This window comes from Anabrus simplex, chromosome 1 (assembly GCF_040414725.1).
Source record: "Anabrus simplex isolate iqAnaSimp1 chromosome 1, ASM4041472v1, whole genome shotgun sequence".
Lineage (NCBI taxonomy): Eukaryota > Metazoa > Arthropoda > Insecta > Orthoptera > Tettigoniidae > Anabrus > Anabrus simplex.
In genome coordinates, this window is record NC_090265.1 from 1,380,881,610 (window position 1) to 1,380,909,035 (window position 27,426).

Consider the following 27,426-nt stretch of genomic DNA (forward strand, 5'->3'; position numbering starts at 1 on the left):
ACGGAGGCACGAATGGTTTGTAATAAAAATGTATCCCCAAAATTTCATTTCTTTATGTCCAGTAGTTTCCAGTAGAAAAAACCAACATTAGTCAAATAAGTTCTATCGCGTTCCTCAGATGGGCATAATGCTGTATAAAATGGATTTACGACTCACAAACTACTTTCTCAAGGTTTTTGGAGACACCGAGTTACCGGAATTTTCTCCTGCAGAATTTCTTTTGCACAACGGTATTTTTATTCTTCTTCAAACGTCTGTAATTGCCAAACTGACAAAGAATATCGTGCAATACGAATTCAGTAATATAAGTTCAATTTAGAATAAAAGATGTACAATAATTATAATGATAATATAAAGAATAAAGAAGACAATCCTTAGTGACAAAGGTACCTTCTGTAGAAGAAGGAATATTAAGAGAAAATATTCCGTGATTTAATTAAAAGGGTAGTGCATAGAGGTGACATCACAAGATTGATATCGAGGCTTTCGATATTTGTATGCCCCTGCTCACAAAGGCCTTATTCGGCACACCAGAGCGTCGTAAGTAGGTGACCAATAGTTTACTGATACTTCCAAATACCATTGACTGAGCCAGGGTCGAGCCCGACAACTTGGATTCGGAAATCCAGTGCTCTACCGTATAACTCACTCACCCTGGCATTTGTTTATGTTATATATCATCGCTGTGGCCACATCGTTATTCTTACCAAACGATTATTGGCATGTCTGAAGAGACAGCGTTTTGATTCCAAATGTATAATTTTGGCTTATTTACAACATCTGATTATATTCTCAGAATCTCTTAATATAATGATGTACTAATGCAGGATACGAAACTTATAAGAATTGCATTAAACACATACACTAATGATCTCTCAAAATATTCTCTAGTAAAGTAAATAATGTAAGTGAATACTTAAAATGCCGAAGCCATGTGATATCGCGTTTGATTAACGAAATACGCCAAAAAATTTAAGGCATGTCTGTCTTGTTCTCTCTGATATATGGTAAAGACAACTATGCCTCAGAATTCAATAATAAACGTAAGTGAGCAAATAACGAGATATTTTTAATATTATTGCTTTTAAAAAGGAAGGGAGCAAATACATTTGAAATAAATCTACAATTCTGTTGTTAATACACATAACTCTTCAAGTCGTTTTTAAATAGCTTGTAGTTCTGTTGGGTACTGCCGTAGATAATACCGGAATTGTTCCAGGTGTCCCTGGGAAAATGTTAATAACCTGAGTTTCTGAAGCATGAAGTGCTGAGACGAGAGGAAATGAAGAAGCAGATATTGTGCCTGCTACTCACGCTCTTTAGTGGGTCGCGCCGCAGACGTGCCCCAGCATTGCAACTCTACAAGGCCAACAGCCGCTTATTTTCATTCTAGTCATCTCCTCATCTAAAGCAAGTCGAGTATTGTGCTAGAAGAGATCAAGCTTGAAAGTATATTGTATTTATTGACTAAGGCATCCAGTACATTCCAGTATAATAAATTACTGTAGTCTCTGATCATTAGAAACTGGGGTGAAAGGATTCTTTTATTGTAACTCAGATTGTTGATATATGCATTCATTAATATCCATATTACAATTATATGATCGTATACATTATGAATTACAATTTGGAATCAGTTGTAGTCTATACTCGTTTTGCCTGTTATAATAATCTTTTAAGTTCTGTCCGACTCGTTGGCCGAATAGTCAGCGTACTGACCTTCGGTTCAGAGGGTCCCGAGTTCGATTCCCAGCCGGGTCGGGGATTGTAAACGCGTCTGATGAATTCTTCTGGCTCGGGGACTGGATCTTTGTGTCCGTCCCAACACTCTCCCCTTCATATTCACACAGAACACTTCACTACCAACCACGACACGCAATAGTGATTACTTCCCTCCATATAGGGTTGGCGTCAGGAAGGGCATCCGGCCGTAAAACAACCAAATCCACATGTGCGACACAGTTCGCACCCGCGACCTCACAGATGTGGGAAAGCGGTAGAAAAAGAATAAGAAGAACAACGTTTCATACTAGAAGAATCTTTAAGTTCTAGGTGTTGAATAGTGTTGCATATTCTAGGATAAACATGATCTTATCCTTCATTATTTACAATAGTGCTTTTCTTTTCCTGTTTTCTTTAATTTCCCGTATCTCATACTTCTTATTATACAAAATAATTTCATTGTCTCTCCCTGTACGATCTAATTTTTGTTTAACAATTGGACAATTGCGTGAAATTCTATGTCCCTTTCTATTTTAGATTCACCTTTTAAACATCTCACTAATTATATCTTCGTACAAACTTAGAAAGCCTGAATCTATGTTACAGTAAGTACGAGAGGTACAGAATTCATAAAACTGCCCTACCATTTAACAAACGAAGCATAGGATAGGAAAAGAACAATAATTGTTTAAAGATCGTCGGATGAGAAAGATGAAAGGAAGGAGCTTATGAAAGGTGAATGGAAGCAATGGTAGTTTTAAGTCCTTAATCATGGTCAACCCAAATATCTCACCCATTGTGAGCTCTTTATAGGCATTTGTGTCTGATTTGTCGTGATCCTGTAGAGGTTGCTAATTAGTATTAATCTGACGTTTTGTATGAATGTTATGATATAAAATCACATTCATTCAGCTGATAGGACATTTCTCCTTCACATCAGGCTAGAGCACTCTCTTGCGAACACAACTGTATTTCGTAGAAATGCTGCTAACTATAGTAACATATTGGTGCATAGGAATATGTAGGAAGGGGTGGAGATACTTGGAAGGCTTTTATTTGGAAAGTTCGGTTCGTTAGCTAGTTCTGCATCATGATTCGCAATTCACTAACATCAAAGTACTTATTGTGACGAGGGTGACCACGAGGCATTGCAAGACGGAGGAGAAGACAACGTTTCAAAACTATGAGGACAACAGAAGTACTACGTATGGTCGTTCCAAATGAAAATCTCACTGCAATGACAAACAAAGAGTTGAATGTCTATAATTTGTGAAAAATTATTGCTATATCGTAGGTTTCGCTCTATTCTCCAAAGGACATTTTAAAGGTAGAAAATCTTCTAAAATATGCTGCTCAACAATGAAGAAAACACTGAGCCTTTAAACTTCAAAAAAAACCTTTCTTCTGAGATATAGCGTCAAAGAAAGAATGAAATTTCGAACAATTCACAACAACATCTTGTAATTTCCTAATGCAATTATTATCATTTTGACAGAAGTTTTATTATCAGCGAGCGACACTGAGCATACTGGAGTATATTTTCTGCCTTAAAATTGCCTACCAGATAAGGCAGGGACTTTTCGAACGAGTATTAATATAACAAAAATGTCGACAGATCTGCTGGAAAGCTAGTATTCCCACGGCGATGATGAATGGCAGATGAAGTTAATGGAACCCATATTTACTGTACAGCACAAGGCTGTGGTAAAACATGTGAAATTCAGTTCCTAGTAAGAACAAGAATCATCTTCTTCCTCTTGCGCTTTTTCCCCACACCCTGATGAAATTAACCAGACGCCGTTAAACTACCCGATCCTGCCAGGAATCGAACCCGGGAACCGCTGAACCAAAGGCCACGACACTGACCATTCAGACATGGAGCCGTATCTAGTTAGAAGAAGAATATAGGTTTAGAAATACATCCAGTAGTTTACGAAATATCTTCTTAATTTATTGCTCCTTCCTTTCTGGAAAAGAATCATCTTACCATCATGTTTTGTGCTAAGAGACTTGTGTCACAATTGACGTGGTAGACTGCCCGGAATACAGAGAAACATCGTGTACTGAAATAATATAAGGCCATCTCTAATACTAGGAGCCTTCATCAAAGAAAAAGGTGTTTTATCATTGTATTCCAGCGGTATGTTCCGCAAACGGTAAAAAGTTATTGAGGTCGCGAAGCTATTGAGGAATAGGTCACGTAGCGGACCTACTGAATGTATGGGTGAGCTTAACCTGTAGTGTGCGGAACTTATTTGCACCTCTGATCAGTCTTCGCTGTGATGGAAATGTGTTCTTTCAAGAAATGTTTAACCATGGAATATGTTGTTAGTTTGAAAAAATGATGATATTGAATTTCATACCGATTGGCATAACTTCTGCAAGCAATCTAAGTATCTAATATTTTGCTCTAGCCTTCGGTTTCGTAAATAAACATTATTAAGGTATTGAGGCCGAAAATCCATCGAGAAATGTACAGTATAAGTGAAAATGTAGGTTACAAACTCATATCGCTCAGAATCTGTTACCTCATAACTTTGCGAAAAATGTATTAATGTTTAATATATTGTCATATTTTTTGACCACTATCAACTAATTGTTCTTACTTAATATCGTTCGTGGCACCTTAGTTAGCTCAGTATCTTCCTGTATCTTCAAATATTGTATTAATATTGTGTGGCTAATGAATTATTTCAAAATATAGGCCTATACATCACTGTATTAAGATCTACAATGAAGTGAAATCAGCTTCAGATAACATAACTGAGAAGAGAGGTAAATCACTCTCTCAGCGATCCATTTACCCAACTAGCAAATGTCGAAATGGTTCCTATGGTAACATATAGGGCATAATCACCTCCTTTCCAATTTTAACCCAAATTAATGATTTTAAAACACACCCATCAGTACAGATACCAATATAATACTCGCATACACGTTTTCATATCTACTTTTACGGCTCAGAAAACTGTTCAAGAGATCATCAGAAAGATGTCTTCCACCAGAGAATTCCCTCTGTGAGTGAGCGCGGAGTGCTGAAATCAAGAATTTCCCTTTGGAAACAAGGAGTATGGGCACTTTTGCTTACCTGTCTACTGTACTTTCTTACGTGTTCATTAGATCAGGGTAGCGTCAGTCGTTTGTTACTACTATATTCCGAATTAGAGAACTGGGCGAAATACAACTCCATCGACGCATGATTCAGGAACACTCACAATTTTGTAAGGAAGAGGGCAACTTAACCTCTATTCTACTGTATACTAATTGACATGACGTCTTTTGAAACATGATGAAGTAACCGTGTTGCACAGCTAAAACAGACAATATTATGTTCAGTCATCTCCCTTTACGTCTTTTCATCACTGCACTTTCATAACTAACCTACATCAAAACAATAGAGCGTAGTTACTACCATCAGCAGGACGACGTGAACTGGAATTTCTTTATGCATTTTATCTACCATTTATTGTGTGAGTACCGGACATGAATTATTTAAGACCTCATTCACTCATTTGTGAGAAAAACATGAATACAGGACTGGAGAGGTCAGTCTGTCTTGTCTGTTTACAATCATCACGACATTAATATATTCATCTTATTCCTCTTCTACCGATTTTACCACACTGATGAGGTTATGGGTGTGAACTGTGTTGCACATTTGGATCTGGCCCAATTTTGCGGCCAGATGCCCTTCCTGACTCAAACCTTATTTGGAGGGACGTACTTACTATTGTGTGTTTCTGTGATGTTGTGTTCTGTGAATATGAAGAGAAATGTGTTGGGGACAAACACAAACACCCAGTTACCAAGCTGTAGAAATTAACCACCACGGCCCGACTGGGAACCAAACCCAGCACCCTCTGAGCCGAAGACCAGTTCGCTGACCACTCGGCCAAGGAGCCGAATAGCATTAAACCTTAATATAACTGATAATGATGTAATTTATTCATTCGCTCTTTAACGGCCATTGCTATTAAGAATTGCTGGGGTGCCAGACTTTTGTCCCGAATAACAGTTCTTGAATGTGCTATTAAAACTCACTCTTACAAATGACAGCATTCTGTCCCGCAACCTTGAGTATTCAAGGAGAGCGTCTAACCAATTAAGCTACGCAGACAACGAGATGGCAAGCGGTCTACAAGAAGAAGGGCTAAAAGATGTAAAATGTAGTTGTGATTCATTGGGGGAGTGGAGCATTCCAGAGGAAAAAGTTTACGTTCTCCAAATTCCTTTTTCACCGCGGGACCCTGAATAGATGTTAATCAAATAACATTATTGAAACGGAGTAAGCCGAGTTAGTTGGCCACGGGGTTTGGATCATGTAGCAGCCAGCATGCATTGGAAAGGTAGTGAATTCGAATCTCACTGTCAGCAGTCCTGAAGATGGTTTTCTGTAGTTTCCCCATTTTTACACCAGGCAAATGCTGGGGCAGTACCTTAATTAAGGCCACGGTCGCTTCCTTCCCAGTCCTACAGTAGACCTTTTCTATACCATCGTCGTCAAATGACCTGTCTAAGTCGGTGCGAAGTAAACAAAACATTTAAAAAATAAACAACGTAAGATTTCACAGCCGATGGTTGTAAAATACCTAAGTATTTTCCGGGCTGCACGGTCTAGGGGTAACGAGACTGCCTCTTACTCAGAGGCTCCGCGTTCAATTCACGATCAGGTAAGAGATTTTTACCTGTAACCGAGGACTGGTTGGAGGTACATGAGGTCAGTTGAGGAGCTATATGATGGTGAGATAGCAGCTCCGGTTGGGAAAGTCAAGAATAACGGCCGAAAGGATTTTTTTTTTTGCTAGGGGCTTTACGTCGCACCGACACAGATAGGTCTTAAGGCGACGATGGGATAGGAAAGGCCTAGGAGTTGGAAGGAATCGGCCGTGGCCTTAATTAAGGTACAGCCCCAGCATTTGCCTGGTGTGAAAATGGGAAACCACGAAAAACCATCTTCAGGGCTGCCGATAGTGGGATTCGAACCTAGTATCTCCCGGATGCAAGCTCACAGCCGCCCGCCTCTACGCGCACGGCCAACTCGCCCGGTGCCGAAAGGATTTATCACGCTGATAACGCTTTACCTCGTACAAGTTAACATCCGTATACCTGCTAATGGTTGTAAGATACTCGAAGAGTCGGGAATTTCTGCTGAAAAGAATCTCTTAAGTGCATTTGCGGACCCATGTCTCTCACTGATAAGCATTCATGAATGTCGACCGGCTCAGATGATTCCGCAATACCTGGCACAGATCACGGGCGCTTAATCACACAGACGGACGCGAATACTCTCCTATAAACTGTCCTTTAAAACTAACAAGGAAACTCTGCCAACGTGTCCCAACTATTTGATCAATTTTCAGTACACATACAGAAAGTTCTCACCTTGGCTAGCACGTTTATTGATCAGTGGATCTCCTTGTTAGCAAGGTGTCCTTGTAAGATCGCCCTCATTATATACCGAATTATCGACAAAGGTACTAAATTACATGTCGCTATTATGAACAAAACGTCCAGTAACTAGCATAAATATTTTCATCTTGCTTACGCCTCATATGATGCAGAAGTTGCAATCCTTTGGTCATTAAGCTTTCACAGGCCTAAATCCTATCATCCTTTTCAGGAGGGCAAGCAGGTGGTATACTGTATGTTACTAACCAGGCTATATGCGTGGGAACCGTTACCGTCTTTAGTTACAGAACGTATTACTGACTGGTTGACTCCATCATTGAGAAAGTACGCGCTTGAGTACTGAAGAAACTTTCTAAATCACGGAGCCAAGTGGACTTCACAGGTTTCTTGGCCAATTAGATTTCACCTGTCTCGGCACTATTATATAACTGTGTGTGCAGTAAGGAGTACAAGGAGGGGCTAAGACAAACGCACGACTACATCCGGATTGCAGTAGGTTAATCATTCTTGTTAACTACCTAGTCATTGATCAGACCGGAACTCTGTAAAATCTTCATTGGAAACGACCTCATCTCACCATGGTAACGTAGGTCGGTCAGTAGGGGCTCTCATCCCACCAGCTCCGGCACAAAGAAGTGGAACACAGACCTACTGTAGGTAAAACCTAGTGAACGTCCGATTTACGAAGTTTAAAAAAAAAGCATTGCTCTGTGAAGCTATAATAAACCACACAGATCCAGTGTGAACGTACAGAGTAATGTTTAAATATCATTCTTAGTCTTCTATTTTCTTTTGCCGCTTATCCCACAACCTGATGGGGTCGCCGGTGTGAACAGTTCCCCACATATGGACTTCACTCCATTTTACGGCCTCTTCGTATTCGAACGACAAACCAATTACCAATCACCAGAGAAACAAGCAATAGTGATTACATCCCTCTATTTAGGGTTGGTGTCAAGAAGGGTATTCGACCTAACAGAGGGCCAAATCCATATGTGCAACACATTTCGCACCCGTGACCAGAAATATGTGGTAAAAGCGAAAGAAGAAGATTAAACCAACATAAGAGTGTCATACACCCTTAGTTTTTCCATATTGTCCAGCTCGGCAGTGTAGGTAATAGTTCATTAGTTTTGCCCCGATTTGCCGGAATTTGAACCTTGGCTCTGTCAGGAATTTAAGACTGATTCGAAGAATTGAAGTAGAGTGTATTAAGTCTCCAGTAAACACATCTTACAAGAGAAGTGGAATAAAATCTCATTCTTGTTTATTCTAGAAGTATATCTCTCCATGTGCTCGATGTCTTTCCCAAATCTACCTACTGATTTGCGCACCGTAGTACAGACACCGCAACGAAACAGGTTCGAGGCATTCTCACTCAGTACACAGAACTGTTGCAGTTACTTCAAGCTATTTCTAATTACTACTGGGCAGGGTGACTGTGTCACCTCAGATTCCTTGTGTAGTAACTGGTGATTTAACTAATTATATAGTAGACTGTCAAGTTATAGAGTAACAAAAAGCAATGTTAAGATCATTAATCAAAATTATGCTATTCTGTCTTCTGTATCTACATCTAGGAGCCCCAGTCAGACAAAGCAAGAATGAGTATACCCCATGTCTTATTTTTGTTGATTTGATGATAATTTGCCCTCTTTCCTAGCCGTTTTCAAACAGGTACGAATATTTCTATGTTGCAGGCTGGGAACTCAGAGGATTACACTGCTACAAGTTCTTTAGTATACGACATTCGTGGGAACAGGCAGCCGAGCTCTGCAGAAGGTAATGTATTATTTATCTATTTGTGTTTCTAGTTCCATTACTGGAATTCTGCCTGAAACCTACAGAAATCTATTCTCAGGATAGGATGTCAGCTACATATTCCTCACCCAGATAGTAGCCACGTTACCTTACTTTATTTTCTTTTTTTGCTATTTTGCTTAACGTCGCACCGACACAGATATGTCTTATGGCGACGATGGGAGAGTAAAGGCCTAGGAACTGGAAGGAAGCGGCCGTGGACTTAATTAAAGTACAGCCCCGTCATTTGCCTGGTGTGAAAATGGGAAACCACGGAAAACCATCTTCAGGGCTGCCGACAGTGGGGCTCGAACCCACTATCTTCCGATTACTGGATACTGGCCGCACTTAAGCGACTGCAGCTATCGAGCTACTGAATGTTTTTCGGATGACATTGCATATATATTGGCAAGTTTGTATGTTTGTTTCTGTTATCTTGATCGCTTTTATAGTTAACATTTCGATAAAGCGAATATGTAACATCTGTTCTGTAGACACCTTATTAACAATTATTCTTGTTTTATAATGTTTTTGGTTTATAAGTATCACTAACTACATTTTACGGTTTTCGGAGACGCCGAGGTGCCAAAATTCTGTCCCTCAGGGGTTCTTTTACGCTCCAGAAAATCTACCTATACGAGGCTGACGTATTTGAACACCTCCAAATACCACCGGACTGAGCCAGGATCGAACTTGACAAGTTGGGGTTAGGAAAACAGCGCCTCATCCGTCTGTGCTATTTAGCACGGCCAATCATTCTTGAACGAATCGGATATTTTCATTGAAATGCCAATATCTTTGTCATTGTGGCAGATATTTCTAACTGGACGTGATAACTGAATACCCTACTACCAAGGTGACCGTAATTCGAAACCCTCCCAGCGCATGTTGGATTTTTGACATTTAAGTCACGTCCCGCTGGTTTAGATTTCAAATGGCTATGTCTACTGCACAAACAACCACTTAAATCTACTACACGTTTCTACTCATTAGGGCTACACTTCTCTATTTGTTCATGTTTGTAGATTACGTTTTAAAGGCTTTTTTAGTCCTCTGTACAGTGGTAAGTGCGTCGGAAAATAGTTTAAGTTTTTAGTGTATTACCCTTTTTTCATGGGGTATATATCCGCCTTCATTTTATTATAAGACCACGGGGTGGTTGAAACTCAGAACAGCTTGCTTACTGTTGAGAATTTTAAAATCTGATATTCCTTCACATGAGTCAAGTACATAATCGGGACAACAGGTTTACAGTTAAAGTTGTTAGAGGGGGCTAGTCGACATTTCCTGCTAACAAAATTACTTAGTACGAAATGTCGACTAGCCCGCCCTAACGTAATGTAGTGTGAGTAACATAAATTCTAGGGGTTCTAATGGGCCGAACCCCTAATGTTTATGCAAACCTCATAGCATTACCGTCGTACGGGTAGACTCAACTTATTACTCGCTTCAGTAAGTCTGCATTCTAACCTATGACCGCATAAACATCCGGTCCTAATCAAAACAATAATTACACAGCTCTGTATAGAATGCTACCCAAGTACTCATTCTCAAGCAGATTCTGCTACTTCAGCCACCACGAGACTTTGGTAATTCATAATATCATCTGTTCTCCATTTTGACCTTCCCCTATTCATCATTTGACATTTATAATATCATCTCTTCTCCATTCTTGCCTTCCCCTTTTCATCGTTTGGCAGTAACTAAAGCAAGTTAAATGATTACTTCCGAAGAGGTTTAGCTATACCTTTCATGTGTCGCAGAGTAAGAAACAGTTTGTTAATTTCAAGTGTAAAAGAATGCTCCCCCAACTTCTAAAGCGCACTAGACAAAATTGTATAGATTGATACAGAAAGTGGCAGAAACTAAAGTAAATATACACCAGTTTAAATAAAACAGACTAATAAATGGAGAAACAGATGACGCGACTTGCTACAGTGTGTGTCAAACCATGACCGTTCCGGGACGACGAATGGCATTAAGAAATGTTTCTGTGATTATTAGTGCATGTTCGTGTTAATGTAGATGATAAGAGAGATATGGCACTAGACATTATGTTTTTTTACCTTCACTGGTTGATCTTCTTCACCACCAAACTACTACTACTACTACTACTACTACTACTACTACTACTACTACTACTACTACTACTACTACTACTACTTCTTATTGTGCAGCCCTTGTAAGTCAGACCCTCCGACTTCTTCTTCTTCTTATTATTATTATTATTATTATTATTTGTTTTACTGACAAAAAGGATTTTCAGCTTCTTCAGCCTAAGGAAGACGGAACCAAAATGGTTTCGGGAAGTAAGGACCGACCTGGCCAGGATAGGAGTAGAAAAAGAGGACGTACTGGACAGAAACAAATTTAGACAAAAAGTGAAGGAGTTCAAGGGTTTCCAGGAGACTGAGGAAGAACTTGTGAAGAAGAAGAAGAAGAAGAAGAAGAAGAAGAAGAAGAAGAAGAAGAGAACCTACACAGAAGAACAGAAGAAAGAAGTCAGTGCAAGGATGAAGAAGTACTGGCAGAATGTGAAGTCAGGACTGGTGAAAAATAACGTAAAGACTGTAAAACGTGGTCCATAGATGGCCGGAACGATAATAAATAATTATTTGTTTTACGTCGCACCGACACAGATAATTCTTATGGCGACGATGGGAGATGAAAGGCCTAGGAGTGGCAAGGAAGCGGCCGTGGCCTTAATTGGATGCCGTTATGCATCAGTAGACTAAGCGCCATTTAACGAAAATTGAGATTTTAGCGCCATCTTGTAGAGGAAGGCTTGAACAATTTATAAAAAATTCCCCACTGCATTACAAGAGGCCGTTAATTGTTAGTAAACAGAAAACCTAAGCGACAAAGCGGGAATCAGTAAAAATGTAAATTGCATCAGTAGACTATGCGACGTTCCAGTTTGCATCATTAGACCAAGCGCCACATTCCTCACATTGCGCGCGGAAGACAACGAGGGAGCCCGCGTTTTCGATAGTGCTGACATTTTTACGTGGTGATACATTGAGTGGTTTATCAAGTGACGAAGTTCAGCGATGTATCAAGTACTTCCAAAAGTAAGGAGAAGGACAATGCTACGAATGCAGCTTGTTAAGAAGGTTGAGTCTGAAAATCATTCTCTAGAATTTGATGGTGAATCTCAGGAAGTAAATCTAAATAAGTCAAGACAGGGATGACCACGGGAAAGTAGAGTTCCCTTTCACCAGGCATTAATACCTTTGTGGCCAAAAGGAAAACCTATCTCTGAAGCCAAACTAAGAGACTTTGGTTCGCTGATGCACTTAATACCTGCAGATGCCAAACAATTTTATCAGAATCTTCAAGTAGATTCTGCCATCGTGGATGAAGTAGATGGATTTAATGGAGATCCTGATTTCGAGTTTGAATGAACTGAGAGCAACAGTTTATTACCTGTCCAGTGATTTGTGTGTATTTATGGGACAAAACATCTTTAATCACTTTTTCTGTCTCAAGCGGAACAAAACTTACCCATAGGCTTAAAAATATCACGTCAATACTGTACTCTCAGAATATAATAGGCCTATCGTGAAGGAAAATCCATTCAAAAATTGTATAGACTACAATGGCTCAAATTTTACCATTTGTATTTGACTTAGATAAGTTGAAATTCCTCAAATCAGTAAGTCATTATAGCAACGACTTTAGAGAATAGCCTCCCTTCTAGAATTTCTCCATCTAAAACTTAAATAATGTACCGGAGTTGTGACGCGGCTCGTAGTGGATCAAGCACTTAGCGGGCCTTTCCAGACTAGGAGATTCAGTTTTTAATCATGGCTGCCGCCACGTTATATTTTTTGATGTTTTACTCAGTAGATACTCAATAGTTAGGGGTTATTGGTGTAGCATCGTGATACATTATTCGCACTTGAGAAAAACCTTAAATTGCATCAGTAGACTAAACGCCATTTTCTCAAGAAAATGTATGTAGTGCGAGTATAAAAATGTTGAAATTTGGTGAGAAGGTACAATCTATTATCCTACAACACCAGTAATATCATATTTAGCAAAATTATATTCGCTCGAATTTACACATAGAACGAAATTTAAACGCGATTATCTCGCAACCAACTTTTGGCGCTTGGTCTAGTGATGCATAACGGCATCCAATTAAGGTACAGCCCTAGCATTTGCCTGGTATGAAGATGGGAAACCATGGAAAACTATCTTCAGGGCTGCCGACAGTGGGGTTTGAACCCACTATCTGCCGGATGCAAGCTCACATCTGCGCGCCCCTAACCGCACGGCCAACTCGCCCGATTTACATTAATCTAACAAATCAATCATCGTCTTATGTAACTACCTTTACACCCCTTAAAATGTGGTACTGCTATGTGTTTTTGCTCCACTTTCTACTTGTGAATCAATCTATGTGCCTCCGAATACATATTTCTGGTAAATCTCGCCCGATCGCTTTAATCGCGCATGAGACGAAGTAAATCGCACGATGAGACATACGACAAGAAGGGATTTAATTGAAAGAGCTAGTTTTGTTGCTATACGAAATAATAAGTCATTCATCACCCAGACGACCCCAAAAATGTCGGTGTATCAAGAATTTTGGATATATTTTAAAACTCACCATCCTAGTTTGAAGTTTGATTAGTTGGCCCTAGTAAATTGTTTTTCAACAGCAAATCAGCTTCCTCCAACCTGGCGATGCCCAGAGGATAATGTATTCCAAACATACATGTCTTCATAATCAGGATGAGGAGAGAATAATGTGTTCTAGCTGGGAAATGTCAGCTGCTCCGAATATCACTTGTAACTGCTATACAAATAATTGCTCACATGCATATTTGAACACTTTACAGACACCAAGGTCACCATTACCTTTGCCTTCCATTCTCCAAAATGTATATATTTTAATTCTAGGAAATTTGCTTTCGTATCTGACAGTGTTATACCATTTTTACAAACGGAGGAGGTATTGTTTTGACTGCATTGCAACTACTGTTGCTCGATTAACAGTCTCATCTTGACACACCATGAATACAACTGGAATATTCACTCTAGCCTTTAAAACCACCGAGAAATCTTAGAACAGGTACCTTATTTTCGCTAGGGATCGGCTCCTTAGGCAGGAAATTGTGAAGAACGTACCGTGGTAAAGCAAAGCCATCATTACAGCATTCACAAATGCTGAAATGAAAATCTAGGTAAAATTGTCCCAAGATTGGTGAATGGCATTATTTGATCACACCTGACCTCCAATGTATATTGCTATTGCTACTTTGTTTTAGAGGTTCGGAAAATCATGGTCAACAAATCCATGAACATTGGGTAAGGGAAGTTTGCCTGATATCGTGTATGATTTTAGTACCACTCCTAGTACAAACTGGGAAGGAGGCCGTGAGAAAACGCTTTGAACCGACACCTCTTTGAGTTTAACCCTTTCCATTTGTCTAACTAGAATTAACATCTCCCATTAGTATTATAACTGGAACAAGTGGGTGGAAAGCTAATATACAGTTCTAACCCCTCGGCCATGGTGAAAGGGAGCTCAAACATTGCATTTATCGAGTAATATGCTTTACACTGTCCTTCATCTGTCAGACTGACTACATCTTAGAACTATAACTCATACTATAGGCAGATATTGATTGTTTTGCTTTAAGGCTCAATGAGAGGATTCGTGGACGAATTACCAGAACATTATTTACAGCAAACACTTCAGATTAGGAGTTTCCCTCATTGCTGGAAATGCGAATCCAATCATTAAGCTACAAAAGGAGAAAGTACTTGAAGTCACCCATGCCGCTCTTAGGATTGAAACGGCATACACTCAGCCTCCTGTGGGCATCTGAAAGCATTTTCTCGTGGCTTCCTTCACAAAGGTTATTCCACTGAACCTCAGCTTGTAGGATCCACCAAGATATAGCAGGTATCCTGGATTCAGGAGGTCAAATGGACTATATCGTGATTGACCTATCTAAGGCATGTGATAGGGTAGATCATGGGAGACTACTGGCAAAAATGAGTGCAACTGGACTAGGAAAAAAGAGTGACTGAATGGGTGGCTATATTCCTAGAACTCAGAGAATTAGAGTAGGCGAAGCTGTAATTATTAAGAGGGGAGTTCCTCAAGGCAGTATTATTAGACCTTTATTCTTTCTTATACATATCAATGATATGTATAAAGAAGTGGAAACAGAGATAAGACTTTTTACAGGCGATGCTATTCTGTACAGAGTAATAAATCAGTTACAAAATTGTGAGCAACTGCAAAATGACCTCGATAATGTTGTGAGATTTACAGTAGGCAATGGTATGATGATAAACGGGATTAAAAGTCAGGTTGTGGGTTTCACAAATTGGAGAAAGTCCTCTCATTTTTAATTACTGCGTTGATGAGGTGAACGTTCTTTTGGGGATCATTGTGAGTAGCCTACCTAGGTGTCAATATAAGGAAATATCTTCATTGGAGTAATCACATAAATATGATTGTAAATAAGGAAGGGGAGTTAGGGATTGGAATAACTTACCAAGGGAGATGTTCAATAAATTTCCAATTTCTTTGCAATCATTGAAAGAAAGACTAGGAAAACAACATATAGGGAATCTACTGCCTGGGGGACTTGCTGTTGGCTTTACGTCGCACCGACACAGATATGTCTTATGGCTGTACCTTAATTAAGGCCACGGCCGCTTCCTCCCCAGTCCTAGCCTGTTCCTGTCCCATCGTCGCCATAAGATCCACTATCTGCCGAATACTGGATACTGGCCGCACTTAAGCGACTGCAGCTATCGAGCTCGGTACCTGGAGGACTGCCCTAAATACAGATCAGTAGTAACTGAGTGATTGAACTTGTGCCACAAGTGGTACAACAGTCACACAGGACATCAGACAGACGCCAAACGGGGTGATGTGTGACTTCGTCGTTGGCTTCTCACCAAAACGACTACGGTTCGAATTCGGGCCATTGCGTGTGGAATTTTTGAAATGAAGTCACATTATCAAGAGTCACGTAGGCTAAAGCTGCATATTCGCTTTAATCTAAACCAAACAGGCATCTCAAGTACTATATGTTAGAAATTAACACGAAACGATATATTGTTTTCTAAATGACAGCACAAAATTCTCGAAAATAACAAAGAAAGAAACTAGGTCACGAAGTTTTCAAATATGAGGATGACCTGATTTTACAGTTAAGGTGCAAAGAGTTGTTGCAAAATGACCACTTTTGTTTCTTCCATATTGTAATAATAGTTCACCCAGTCTGACCTAGCATCTGCTTGTAAAGATTAGTTTCACAGCATTCAAAACACTGGCACGGTGAGTCCTAGAGACCATCTTAGTAATGAATGCACGAACTGTGGTCGCTTACCCGAGGCTCTTGACCCAGGGTGACCGAGGAGGCAAATATGGCTCACCGCCAGTCATTCCTAAGTGTCGCCGTAACGCACGCAATTTAACACTGCAGCAGTCCAACTGGAGCTGCCAGCTAGATGTCAACGTCCTGTGCTTTCGATAAACAATATTCAAAATATGAAAGAAAAAAACGACAAGTTTTTGATCAGATTCGGTAGGAAATTCAAAATGAAAAAGAAAAACCTCACCCTCCGAAATTTTTGTGCAAAGCCATTTCCTCACAGTAGCCTCCGTGGCTCAGACGGCAGCGCGTCGGCCTCTCACCGCTGGGTATGATCCGTTGTTCATATCCCGGTCACTCCATGTGAGACTTGTGCTGGACAAAGCGGAGGCCTGTCGCTCTCCTCTGGGGAAATGATTAATGAATGAGATGTGGAATGAAATGATATTGGAGGGTGTTGCTGGAATGAAAGATGACAGGAAAAAACCGGTGTACCCGGAGAAAAACCTGTCCCGCCTCCGCTTTTGTCCAGCACAAATCTCACATAGAAGGACCGGGATTTGAACCACGGAACCCAGCGGTGAGAGGCCGGTGTGCTGCCACCTGAGCCACGGAGGCTATTACCTACATCATCATGGCGATTATTAAGACGATAACTTCACTTCATTTAAAAAGTTCAGAAGTCGTGGTCATGTATTTTTCTTGTAAAGAAGATATAAGTCCGCCTCTGTGGTGTAGTGGTTAGTGTGATTAGCCGCCACCCCCAGAGGCCCGGGTTCGATTCCCGGCTCTGCCACGAAATTTGAAAAGTGGTACGAGGGCTGGAACGGGGTTCACTCAGCCTCGGGAGGTCAACTGAGTAGAGGGGGGGTTCGATTCCCACCTCCCGCCATCCTGGAAGTGGTTTTCCGTGGTTTCCCACTTTTCCTCCAGACAAATGCCGGTATGGTACCTAACTTAAGGCCACGGCCGCTTCCTTCCCTCTTCGTTGTCTATCCCAATCTTCCCATCCCCCACCAAGGCCCCTGTTCAGATTAGCAGGTGAAGCTGCCTGGGCGAGTTACTGGTCATTCTCCCCAGTTGTATCCCCCGACCCAGAGTCTGAAGCTCCAGGACACTGCCCTTGAGGCGGTAGAGGTGGGATCCCTCGCTGAGTCCGAGGGAAAAACCGACCCTGCAGGGTAAACAGATTAAGAAAAGAAAAGAAAAGAAAAGAAAAGAAAAGAAAAGAAAAGAAAAGAAAAGAAAAGAAAAGAAAAGTAAAGAAAAGAAGATATAACTGTCTGTACGTGATACCAATTTCAGCTGTTCAAACATTCTCGTTTTCTCAAAATCGCTGTCAATACAGACAGAAATGAAGTACATATTAGATTAATTGTGTTGAAAGCTAATACCACATTACGAGCTAGAATGAAACGGGAATATCTCTAAAATTTTGCTGACGTGCACATTATTTTCGCTAGAAGAAAATGAGTAGACAACATCGTCTCATACAGTTAGCTACCGCACCGTACTTACGACAGTCTAGCATAGCTTGAACGAGAATTAAATCGAGTTTTCAGAGCTGGAAGAAAATCTCGTAATTGTGTATTCTGATGTGATGGCTCGAGATTCCTTCAATAATTGAAAGAAAGTAGATTCGCGGAGTGAATTAATATTTATCTGTTGTTTCTTGCACTATCTTGTACTAATCAACTGTCTATACATCAACGGTCTGTATTATACAGCCGACCCTCAATATCTCGAACCTCCATTAATCGAATTTTCAATATCTCGAAGTAACTTAAATTTTCCGGCTATTTGTCCTATTCACGTGTATTTATTTCTCAATTACTCGAATTTCTCGATTTTTCGAAGCAAACATTTCCTCCCTCGAAGCAGAAAGTACAACATTAACTTTGCAATACAGCAATACGTGATGCTAGGAGCTAATATGACAGGAACCGAAAATCTAAAACTTCTGATGATCGGAAAATCGGCAAAGTCTCGCTATTTCTCGGATGTGAATTAATAATCGCCCACGTACGAAAGTAATCCCCGAAGACGCTGATGACAAGTTCCATTTACGAATCTTGGCTGCGTGGTATTGACGAGAAGTTTCAACGTGAAGGAAGGAAAGGTTAACAGTAACAAACGGAAGAGACTAACGGATCTTTTCGAAAGGTATTTTAACCGAGTTATGTTTCTTGTTTCACTACAGCACTTTATGAACTGTATCCTGTCTTCTAAAAGGTTACTGTAATAAGGGTTATATTAAAGTGATGGAGTAAAATAGTGTTAGTTTGAATATTTTTAAATAGGTACTGTTAAAAAGAATGTTTTCAGTATAAGCCCGTAGATACATATGACTCAATTATGAGCTGTACATGCTCAGCACTGCCGTCTCGATCCTCCTATAGGATCGAGACGGCGGTGATGCTCAGAAACGGTATTCTCAATATCTCGAAATTTCGATAACTCGAAATAAAATCTAGCACCCGAGATGATTCGAGATATCGAGGTTCTAGATTGGCGGATGACCTGCCATATTGGAAGAAGGTTGAAAGCTGCTCCGCCATGTTTCCTGGGGGCAGAAAAAGAAGGTGACGGGGCAACGTAATGTATAATATAGGTCGTTGAATGGGTCACCGCTTGCATCACCAAAATCTGCTCGCGGTATGACTGTCGTATGTCTATGTATGTTCATTTCTCGCGGGCAACTAAAAAAAGCTGACGAGTGCCACCAGGAAACATGGCGGACGCTGTATGAGCCCGTCCAGCCAGTCTGTGTACGTGGTATAATATAGGTCGTTACTATATATGTCGCAGTAACAAAGTGCAGAGTAATTAGATACCTATGCATCACTTAGACACGCGCGTTGGGTTTTTTTTTTTTTTTTTTTTTTTTTTTTCTCCCAATGGGCGAGCTCCCCGTTCTTTCTCGGCGCGTGGGAAGGGGATTGCGCGGCGTGCCATCACGTTTTGTTCCCTGACCTGGGCCTTCGATTTGTGTGTGTGTGCACATCCCTGCTAGCTGATATTGTACACACGTCCGATGTTGCAGACTATTTCAGCTGTTCCCGAGTGTGTGTTATGTTCAGTAGCGCATACTGAGGGCTACCAAGGCTATCAGTGAAGCCCAAATCTCGAATGATGAAAGTCTAAAGCACATTGTAAAGTAAGCATCTGAAACATTGTTCCATTTACAAAACTTGAAAGCAGTGAGAAAAACGTCGCACATATTTCTGAGAGCAAGGCATCGGAGACTGATATTGCGGCCCAGACTCTCGCCCCTCGACTCTCTACACGCGGCTTGCTGCTGGATAACGGATAGGAACGAGGACCGGCGGAGGATAGGTGTGCTAGGCTTCGGTCCGTCAGATCACCACTGCTAACTATCAACCATGCGTTACTCATCGTATATAGGCTACCTTCCTCACCTCATACTTCTGAATGATATAGATAAGAGAATGTGGGAATTCCTCACTCCCGTTTACTTCTACACCCTTGTAGGAAGGGACGGCAGGGCTGCTGTTAGATGAGCAATATCGTTTTATTTTCATTGGTAGATCTGTTAAAATGAAATTCCATCTTTCAGGTTTAGTGTTTTCTTTTGTTGGTTGGAATCGAACCCATGTTCATGGGTCGGACACCACCACTGATCTCCCGAGGAAGCTAATTAACCAGTGAATTATGGGTACGACCACTGTAAAATAATAATAATAATAATAATAATAATAATAATAATAATAATAATAATAATAATAATAATAATAATAATAATAATAATAATAATAATAATAATAATAATAATAATAATAATAATAATAATAATAATAATAATGGGGCATGACATCTATACAGGCTTGGTGTTTGCCTAATGGGATAAAGTGAATGGCGAAGACGTCATAAACACCCAGTCCCCAAGCCAGGAAATTAACAGCATGAGGGGGTTGATTCTGGAAACTGAACCGGGGCAATCGGACCAAAGGTAAACATTCTATCCATTTAGCCACAAAGCCGGTCTTTCATTTGCTAAACCTTAGGCTACCATCTCCACTGATCAGAGGTCAAACATTGGCAGTAGCAGAGGCCGGAGCAGTAGCCTGTACAGCAGGCTTCTCCATTGGCTACTGGCTGCAGCTCAAAATGCTGAAGGCTTGACGTTCACTAAACCAACCATCGAAAAGAGGTAACCTAATTCTAGTGGTAGCCCATGTCTTAATCCCTGCATACGCCTCTGGTTATGTTCTTTTCTTAATTTTGTAATCAGAAAGAGTACTATGGCTCGTGCCTTTTCAATGGCACAATGTATCTTTATGTACAATTCATATGTCTTAACTCAATCAGCTCATGAAATTCAACAATGGTTTCAAGAAAGATTCCCACGAGTAGATGTTCCAAGTCATGAAATAGTACATATATTATAATCCTTACAATAAGTTTCAGGAAACTGGAACCGTCCAGCCTAAAAAGACCCTTATTAAGAGAATTAACCAACAAGAACTCTGGCACTGCTCAAACTGCAAAAAATTCCATGAGTGAAATTCAAATGTACAAAGTGTTTCCAAACAACAAAGTTATTAGTAGGGATTTGTGGCCCCCTCAGTGCCCTGATTTATCCCCCTATGATTATTATCTCTGGGGTAAATTTTAAAATGCCATGTATACAAGATGAACCCACCTGCAATACAACAACACGGTGTTAAAAATGTGAGGAGATTGAAGATGGACAATTTAACACCTGCTTTCATAATATGGCAAGTAATGAACTTGTTAAAATCATTTGTATTTATTTTTGTGTGGTTTACCTTCCTGTTACTGACCTTGATGCGCAGGTGGCAATTGAGCATTCACTCCTCCATAGTAAAAGTACCGCACACCAAAGTAAAGCATATCTGATCACCCTGTATATCACGGAAACTAATTTGTGCCAACCAGTGAGGGGGAAGTTGAGAAAAACAGAAGTACAATTCCTTATTACTTTGCTTGGTGCATAATATGAACATTTGAATGCAATATTTCAAACCTATCTAGTAAATGTGATCTGCTGCAATCTGATTATTTATTTCATACATCATACTTTATTTTTGCAGGTACGGAAGTGATCTCGTTCTTATCGAATCGTATGGAGAAAACAACTTTACTGCAGGGTTGGCTTCGAGGAGCATGATACCCTCGGAACGAAACAATCAACACTACTGGCTGGGGCTGGCCTCGCTAGATGATTTGCGTACTAATACCTTAGAATCAGCAGCCGGACTGCTTGTTTCTCAGTACTCTGGTAAGTACTTAGTTTCCTCGTGCTGTCCTCTGGGTCATTATTCAGAATTATGAATTAACCTGAACTTACATTTTAAAGTCAAAATGATTATTTTATGAAGGAAAAAAAAAACCAATGACATATTGTAAAATATTATTAAGTTGTATACAATCTCTAAGTGAATATGCAGTAATGACCTCAAAAATGTTGTGAGATGGACAGCAGGCAATGGTATGATGATAAACGGGGTTAAAAGTCAGGTTGTGAGTTTCACAAATAGGAAAAGTTCTCTGAGTTTTAATTACTGCATTGATAGGGTGAAAGTTCCTTTTGGAGATCATTGTAAGTATGAAAAAACCTACAACCTGTTTTCCAGTCATTGACCGGGGTCAGGGATGGAATGAATGAAGCAGATATAGGCTATTAGTACGATGGGGTCGCCACTCCCAAAGTGATTTATTAATGACTGATAGATGCTATGAAATGAGAATGGAGAGTGTTGCTGGAATGAAAGATGACAGGGAAAACCGGAGTCATTGTAAGTATCTAGGTGTTAATATAAGGAAAGGTCTTCATTGGGGTAATCAGATAGATGGGATTGTAAATAAAGGATACAGATCTCTGCACATGGTTATGAGGGTGTTTACGGGTTGTAGTAAGGATGTAAAGGAGAGGGCTTATAAGTCTCTGGTAAGACCCCAACTCGAGTATGGTTCCAGTGTATGGGACCCTCAATAGGATTACTTAATTCAAGAACTGGAAACAATCCAAAGGAAAGCAGCTCGATTTGTTCTGGGTGATTTCCGACAAAAGAGTAGCGTTACAAAAATGTTGCAAAGTTTGGGCTGGGAAGAACTGAGAGAAAGAAGAAGAGCTGCTCGACTAAGTGGTATGTTCCAAGCTGTCAGTGGAGAGATGGCGTGGAATGACATTAGTAGACGAATAAGTTTGAGTGGCGTTTATAAAAGTAGGAAAGATCACAATATGAAGATAAAGTTGGAATTCAAGAGGACAAACTGGGGCAAATATTCATTTATAGGAAGGGGAGTTAGGGATTGGAATAACTTACCAAGGGAGATGTTCAGTAAATTTCCAATGTCATTGAAATCATTTAAGAAAAGGCTAGGAAAACAACAGATAGGGAATCTGCCACCTGGGCGACTGCCCTAAATGCAGATCAGGATTGATTGATTGATTGATTGATTGATTGATTGATTGATTGATTGATTGATTGATTGATTGATTGATTGATTGATTGATTGATTGATTGATTGATTGATTGATAAGTGTCAGCATTTTGGAAGGGAGGATGCAGTCAGTGGTTGAGAGTAAGTTGGATGAAAACCAGTGGTTGCAGACCACAGAAGGGCTGTCAGGATCAGATTTCAGTATGCTCCAGGTAAATGAAAAATGCTACGAGAGGAACAGGCAGTTGTGTTTATATTTCGTAGATCTAGAAAAGGCATATGGCAGTGTACTAAGGGAAAAGATGTTAGCTGTACTGGGATATAATGGGATTAATGGTAGATTACTAAAAGCAATCAAAGGCATTTATGTTGACAATAGAGCTGTAGTAAGAATTAATTGTACAATGAGCTGCTTGTTGTTTCACTTTTGTTGTTCATAGTTTATATGGATTTTCTACTGAAAGGTATAAGGTGACAAGGAGGAATTCAGTAAGGTGGAAATATAGTAAGCGGTTCGGCCTTTGCTGATGACTGGATCTTAACGCCGAACTGTGCTGAAAGCCTGCAGTCTAATATCTTGGAACTTGAAAATAGATGCTATGACTATAATATGAAAATAGGCCTCTCCAAACCTAAAGTTATGCCAGTAGGGAAGAAACCTAAGAGAATCGAATGTCAGGTTGGGGATTCAAAACTGGAACAGGTAGATCATTTCAAGTATATAGAATGTGTGTTCTCCCAGGATGGTAGTATATTAAGTGTGAGTGAATCAAGGTGCAGCAAAGCTAATGCAGTGAGCTCACAGTTGCGAATGACAGTATTATGTAAGAAAGAAGTCAGCCCCTGGACAAAACTGTCTTTACACTGGTCTGTTTTCAGACCAACTTTGCTTTATGAGAGGGAGAGCTGGGTGGACTCAGGATATCTGATTTGTAAGTTAGAAGTAATGGATATGAAAGTAGTGAAAGTGATCATTGGTACAAACAAGTGGGAACAATGGCAGGAGGATAGTCGGAATGAGGACATAAAGGCTAAGAGAACACTAGTAGAAGGGTATTCAGAATGAGGAAATAAAGACTAAGTTAGGAATGATCTCAGTGGATGAAGCTGTATGCATGAACCAGTTTTGGTGGTGGGTCATGTGAGGTGTATGCAAGAAGATAGGTTACCTAGGAGAGTAGTGGACTCGGTCATGGAGGGTAAGAGAAGTAGAGGGAGACTAAGATGACGATAGACTCAGTTTTTGATGATTTGAAGATAAGAGGTATAGAGCTAAACAAGGTCACAGAGCTAGCTACAAATAGAGGATTGTGGAGGCATTTAGTACATTCACAGGGATTTGCAGCTGAATGTTGAAAGGCGTAAGTCCATAATGAATATGTATGTATGTATGTATGTATGTATGTATGTATGTATGTATGTATGTATGTATGTATGTATGTATGTATGTATGTATGTATGTATGTATGTATGTATGTATGTATGTATGTATGTATGTATGTATGTATGTATGTATGTATGTATGTTTGTATGTATGTATGTCTACAGTCATTGTAGTAACTATGGAGAACTTGTTACTGTATTGGGTTATATCCATTTATTATGAGCCTCGCATACAGCAGAAGACACTTCAGGGCCATCATGAACTAATTGTTAGGTATCAAGAGGGGACGACTTACCTCTTCTAGCATGTCTTGGACAAGGAGTTTACCCCACAATATTTTAGTATAGTTTGCTACATGGTATCAGGAATCTGTTAGGCAGCCCTGGGGAAAATATCATCATGTACCAGATCACTGTGTACCTATGTAATGCAACGTACATAGCAGAAATCTAGGGAGGAGGAATTTTGTAGGGGAAATGAAACAACAGTCTGACCGCTAGAAATATGTCCAACACAAATGGAAACGAGGTTGACTGTTGGACAGTGAGGGACTGGGTGTTGGAGGGGTTAGAAAGCAGGTCAGAGAGTAATTATGAGTCACATTTTTGCCATAGCTGCTGTTAGGTAATATATGGCAGATATATTTATATGCTTCATTAGTCTAGAATCTGAAGGCTTTCAGGTCATTCAGAAAAAATGGAATGATATCAGAACTGAAAATAAGATAGAAAAGTGGAATTAGAAGATAAATTTGTGAACTCAGAGGAATTAACAAGAAGATAGAAAGAAAGAAAGAAAGAAAGAAAGAAAGAAAGGTTGATGAAGAGATATATAACTGAATAATAAAATATGTGTTTATAACCCTTTACAGGATTCTGGGCTTTAACACAACCTGATCCCAAGGCTGGTGAATGTGTAGATGTTGCTATATCAGATGATTACCAGTCATGGGAGCTAACAACCTGTGAGTCTTTGCTGCCCTTTATGTGCAGAGCCACTGCATGTCCTGCAGGTGAGTAAAAGGTTATAATCAATTCCCAAATCTCAAATCCAAGTGTCTTATCCAAATCTGGACTTTGGCAACCTAGTTAGTACACTAGCTAACCAGAACCCATTGAACAGGTATCCTGAACCAGAGTTTTCAGTTCCTTTCCCCTCCTTCTTTAGCTAACAATACATGGACTTCCCATCCAAGTGGTGGCCACAGCCAATGTTGATTTCTTACAAGATCTCATAGGCTCCAATGTTTCAACATAGCTATGCTATTGGCTGGCTATTATCAGTTAACCAAAACAAATTAGCAATTCAGATAGTGGAATTAAACTGTGGGGAAACTAATATTTAACAATGGATTTTATTTAGCATGACCAATTGAAAAGCACAACACTTGTAAATTTGGGGACTTGAATTCTGTAACCAAATGAAACTGAATTTAATTAATAATAGTATTAATCTATACCCATGTTTGGATAATGGAATAATACAAATAGAATTCTTCCAAAGAGGGCTGACTTTTTCACTTCTATCTCTTACACATTCTCATTAGTTTTTGTTTTCATCATTGGCTAACATCTGTCATCATGGCTAGCAGAACAATGGTTGGAGAACTGGACTCCCTTGTTCTTTGCTCACCTTCATCAAAATTGCAGTGATGTCTGTTACCAAGCATCAGGAACCACTTCCAATAGAGTCTGGCTATTCCTTAAAAGATTACTTTTTTTTTCTTTTTTCTTTTTTTTTTGAAGCTTTGGCCTTCCTCCCATCCTCCTGAATACAACCACTAAAAATCACCCCATCCACTTCATGAACCTATTTAAACATTATTTATGATATAAAGAGACAGACCGATTGATCTTGTAATCCATCATTTGGAACATGTTGAGCCCAATGTATTCTATTTTTATGGTCAGGTCAAGGAATTTTTCTGTGAATTTTGTTCTGTTACTTTGTAAGTGATAGGATTTGCTGCTTGTTTTTGGTCAAGTCTGAATGTACATGCAGCTCTAAAAAAATGTTCACCAGCTTAACTTAGGACAAGAAAAAACTACCACTGTGGAATAGTAAAAATAGTAAAAAATTAGTTTGAAATCTTCAACTTTTTGTTCAAGAACAATGTAAATATTGAACATTATGAAAAACTTTATCCACTTCTCACAAATAAAGTTTTCCAACTTTCTTTCCTAATGAAAAATATAAAAAGAAGTAACTCATCAAATGTGAGTAACACGTAACTTTTGCACCTGTCATTATTAACACAATGGGGATGCTAACCTCATAGGGTAAAAATCAAAGAATGAAAGCTGCAACAGAAATATCATAACTAATAAAAATAGAATCACTTTGGAATGTAAGAACTTTTCTTCTTCCTAAATTGTATGGTTACCTCAAATACTTCGAAAATTCTGTATTTCTGTTTCATATTGTCACAAATTTCTTGTGTTATGGCACACTTTAATTTAATGAGCTAGTTTCTTATCCTTCAGTTTTGTGTTGGTTACTTCATCAGATGCTCATGAGTTCTTCATATTAAATTATGGTTGTAGCAATCTTAGTGATGTACAAAAAAGCATATTTCTTATAATGCATTGTTTTTTTCCCAAGGATCCTTCCACTGTTCAAATGGTCGATGCATCAATTCAGTATTTCGATGTGACAAGCAAGATGACTGTGGAGACTCATCTGATGAACTGGACTGTCCTGCTCACTGTCATTACTACATGGTCAGCAGTGGAGATGTAGTGGAGAGTCCTAACTACCCTCATAAATATGAGCCCCTCTCTAACTGCAAGTGGACACTGGAAGGACCTCAAGGACATAATATCTTACTGCAGGTATTTGCTAAAGCCAAATATTTTACAGTGTATGAGACCAATTGCTGGAAAACTTCACACTTTGTAATGACCTCACTTCACTTCCTTAGAACATAAAATTATGTACAAATTAGTATTAACCACTTCCCATTTCCAATTGTGAGGTATAAGGTAACATTATTATTTAGCAAAGTATTTCTGTACTTGTAGGAAGCCTCCATAGCTTAGATGGCAGCGCGCCGGCCTCTCACTGCTTGATAGCGTGGTTCAAATCCCGGTCACTCCACGTGAGATTTGTGCTGGATAAAGTGGAGGCGGGACAGGTTTTTTCTTTGGGTACTCCGATCTTCCCTGTCATCTTTCATTCCAGCAACACTCTCCATTAACATTTCATCTCATCTGTCAGACATTTATCATTGCCCCAGACGAGTGCGATAGGCTTCGGCAGCCAGCACATTTTCCTATCCTCGCTGCTAGATGGGGGCTTCATTCCTTCCATTCCTGATCCAGTCAAATGACTGGAAAC

At 39.7% G+C, this 27,426-nt stretch overlaps 1 protein-coding gene across 1 annotated transcript in view; it reads left to right on the forward strand.

Annotated features, from left to right (window-relative positions):
• Positions 1-27,426, forward strand: part of LOC136858359 (uncharacterized) — a 362,414-nt gene that overhangs the window by 178,512 nt on the left and 156,476 nt on the right. The window contains exons 4-7 of the mRNA XM_068225517.1: positions 8,832-8,913; positions 21,353-21,540; positions 24,962-25,102; positions 26,692-26,921. Coding sequence (XP_068081618.1) covers positions 8,832-8,913; positions 21,353-21,540; positions 24,962-25,102; positions 26,692-26,921 — 641 coding nt within the window. The remainder of the gene's footprint in view (positions 1-8,831; positions 8,914-21,352; positions 21,541-24,961; positions 25,103-26,691; positions 26,922-27,426) is intronic.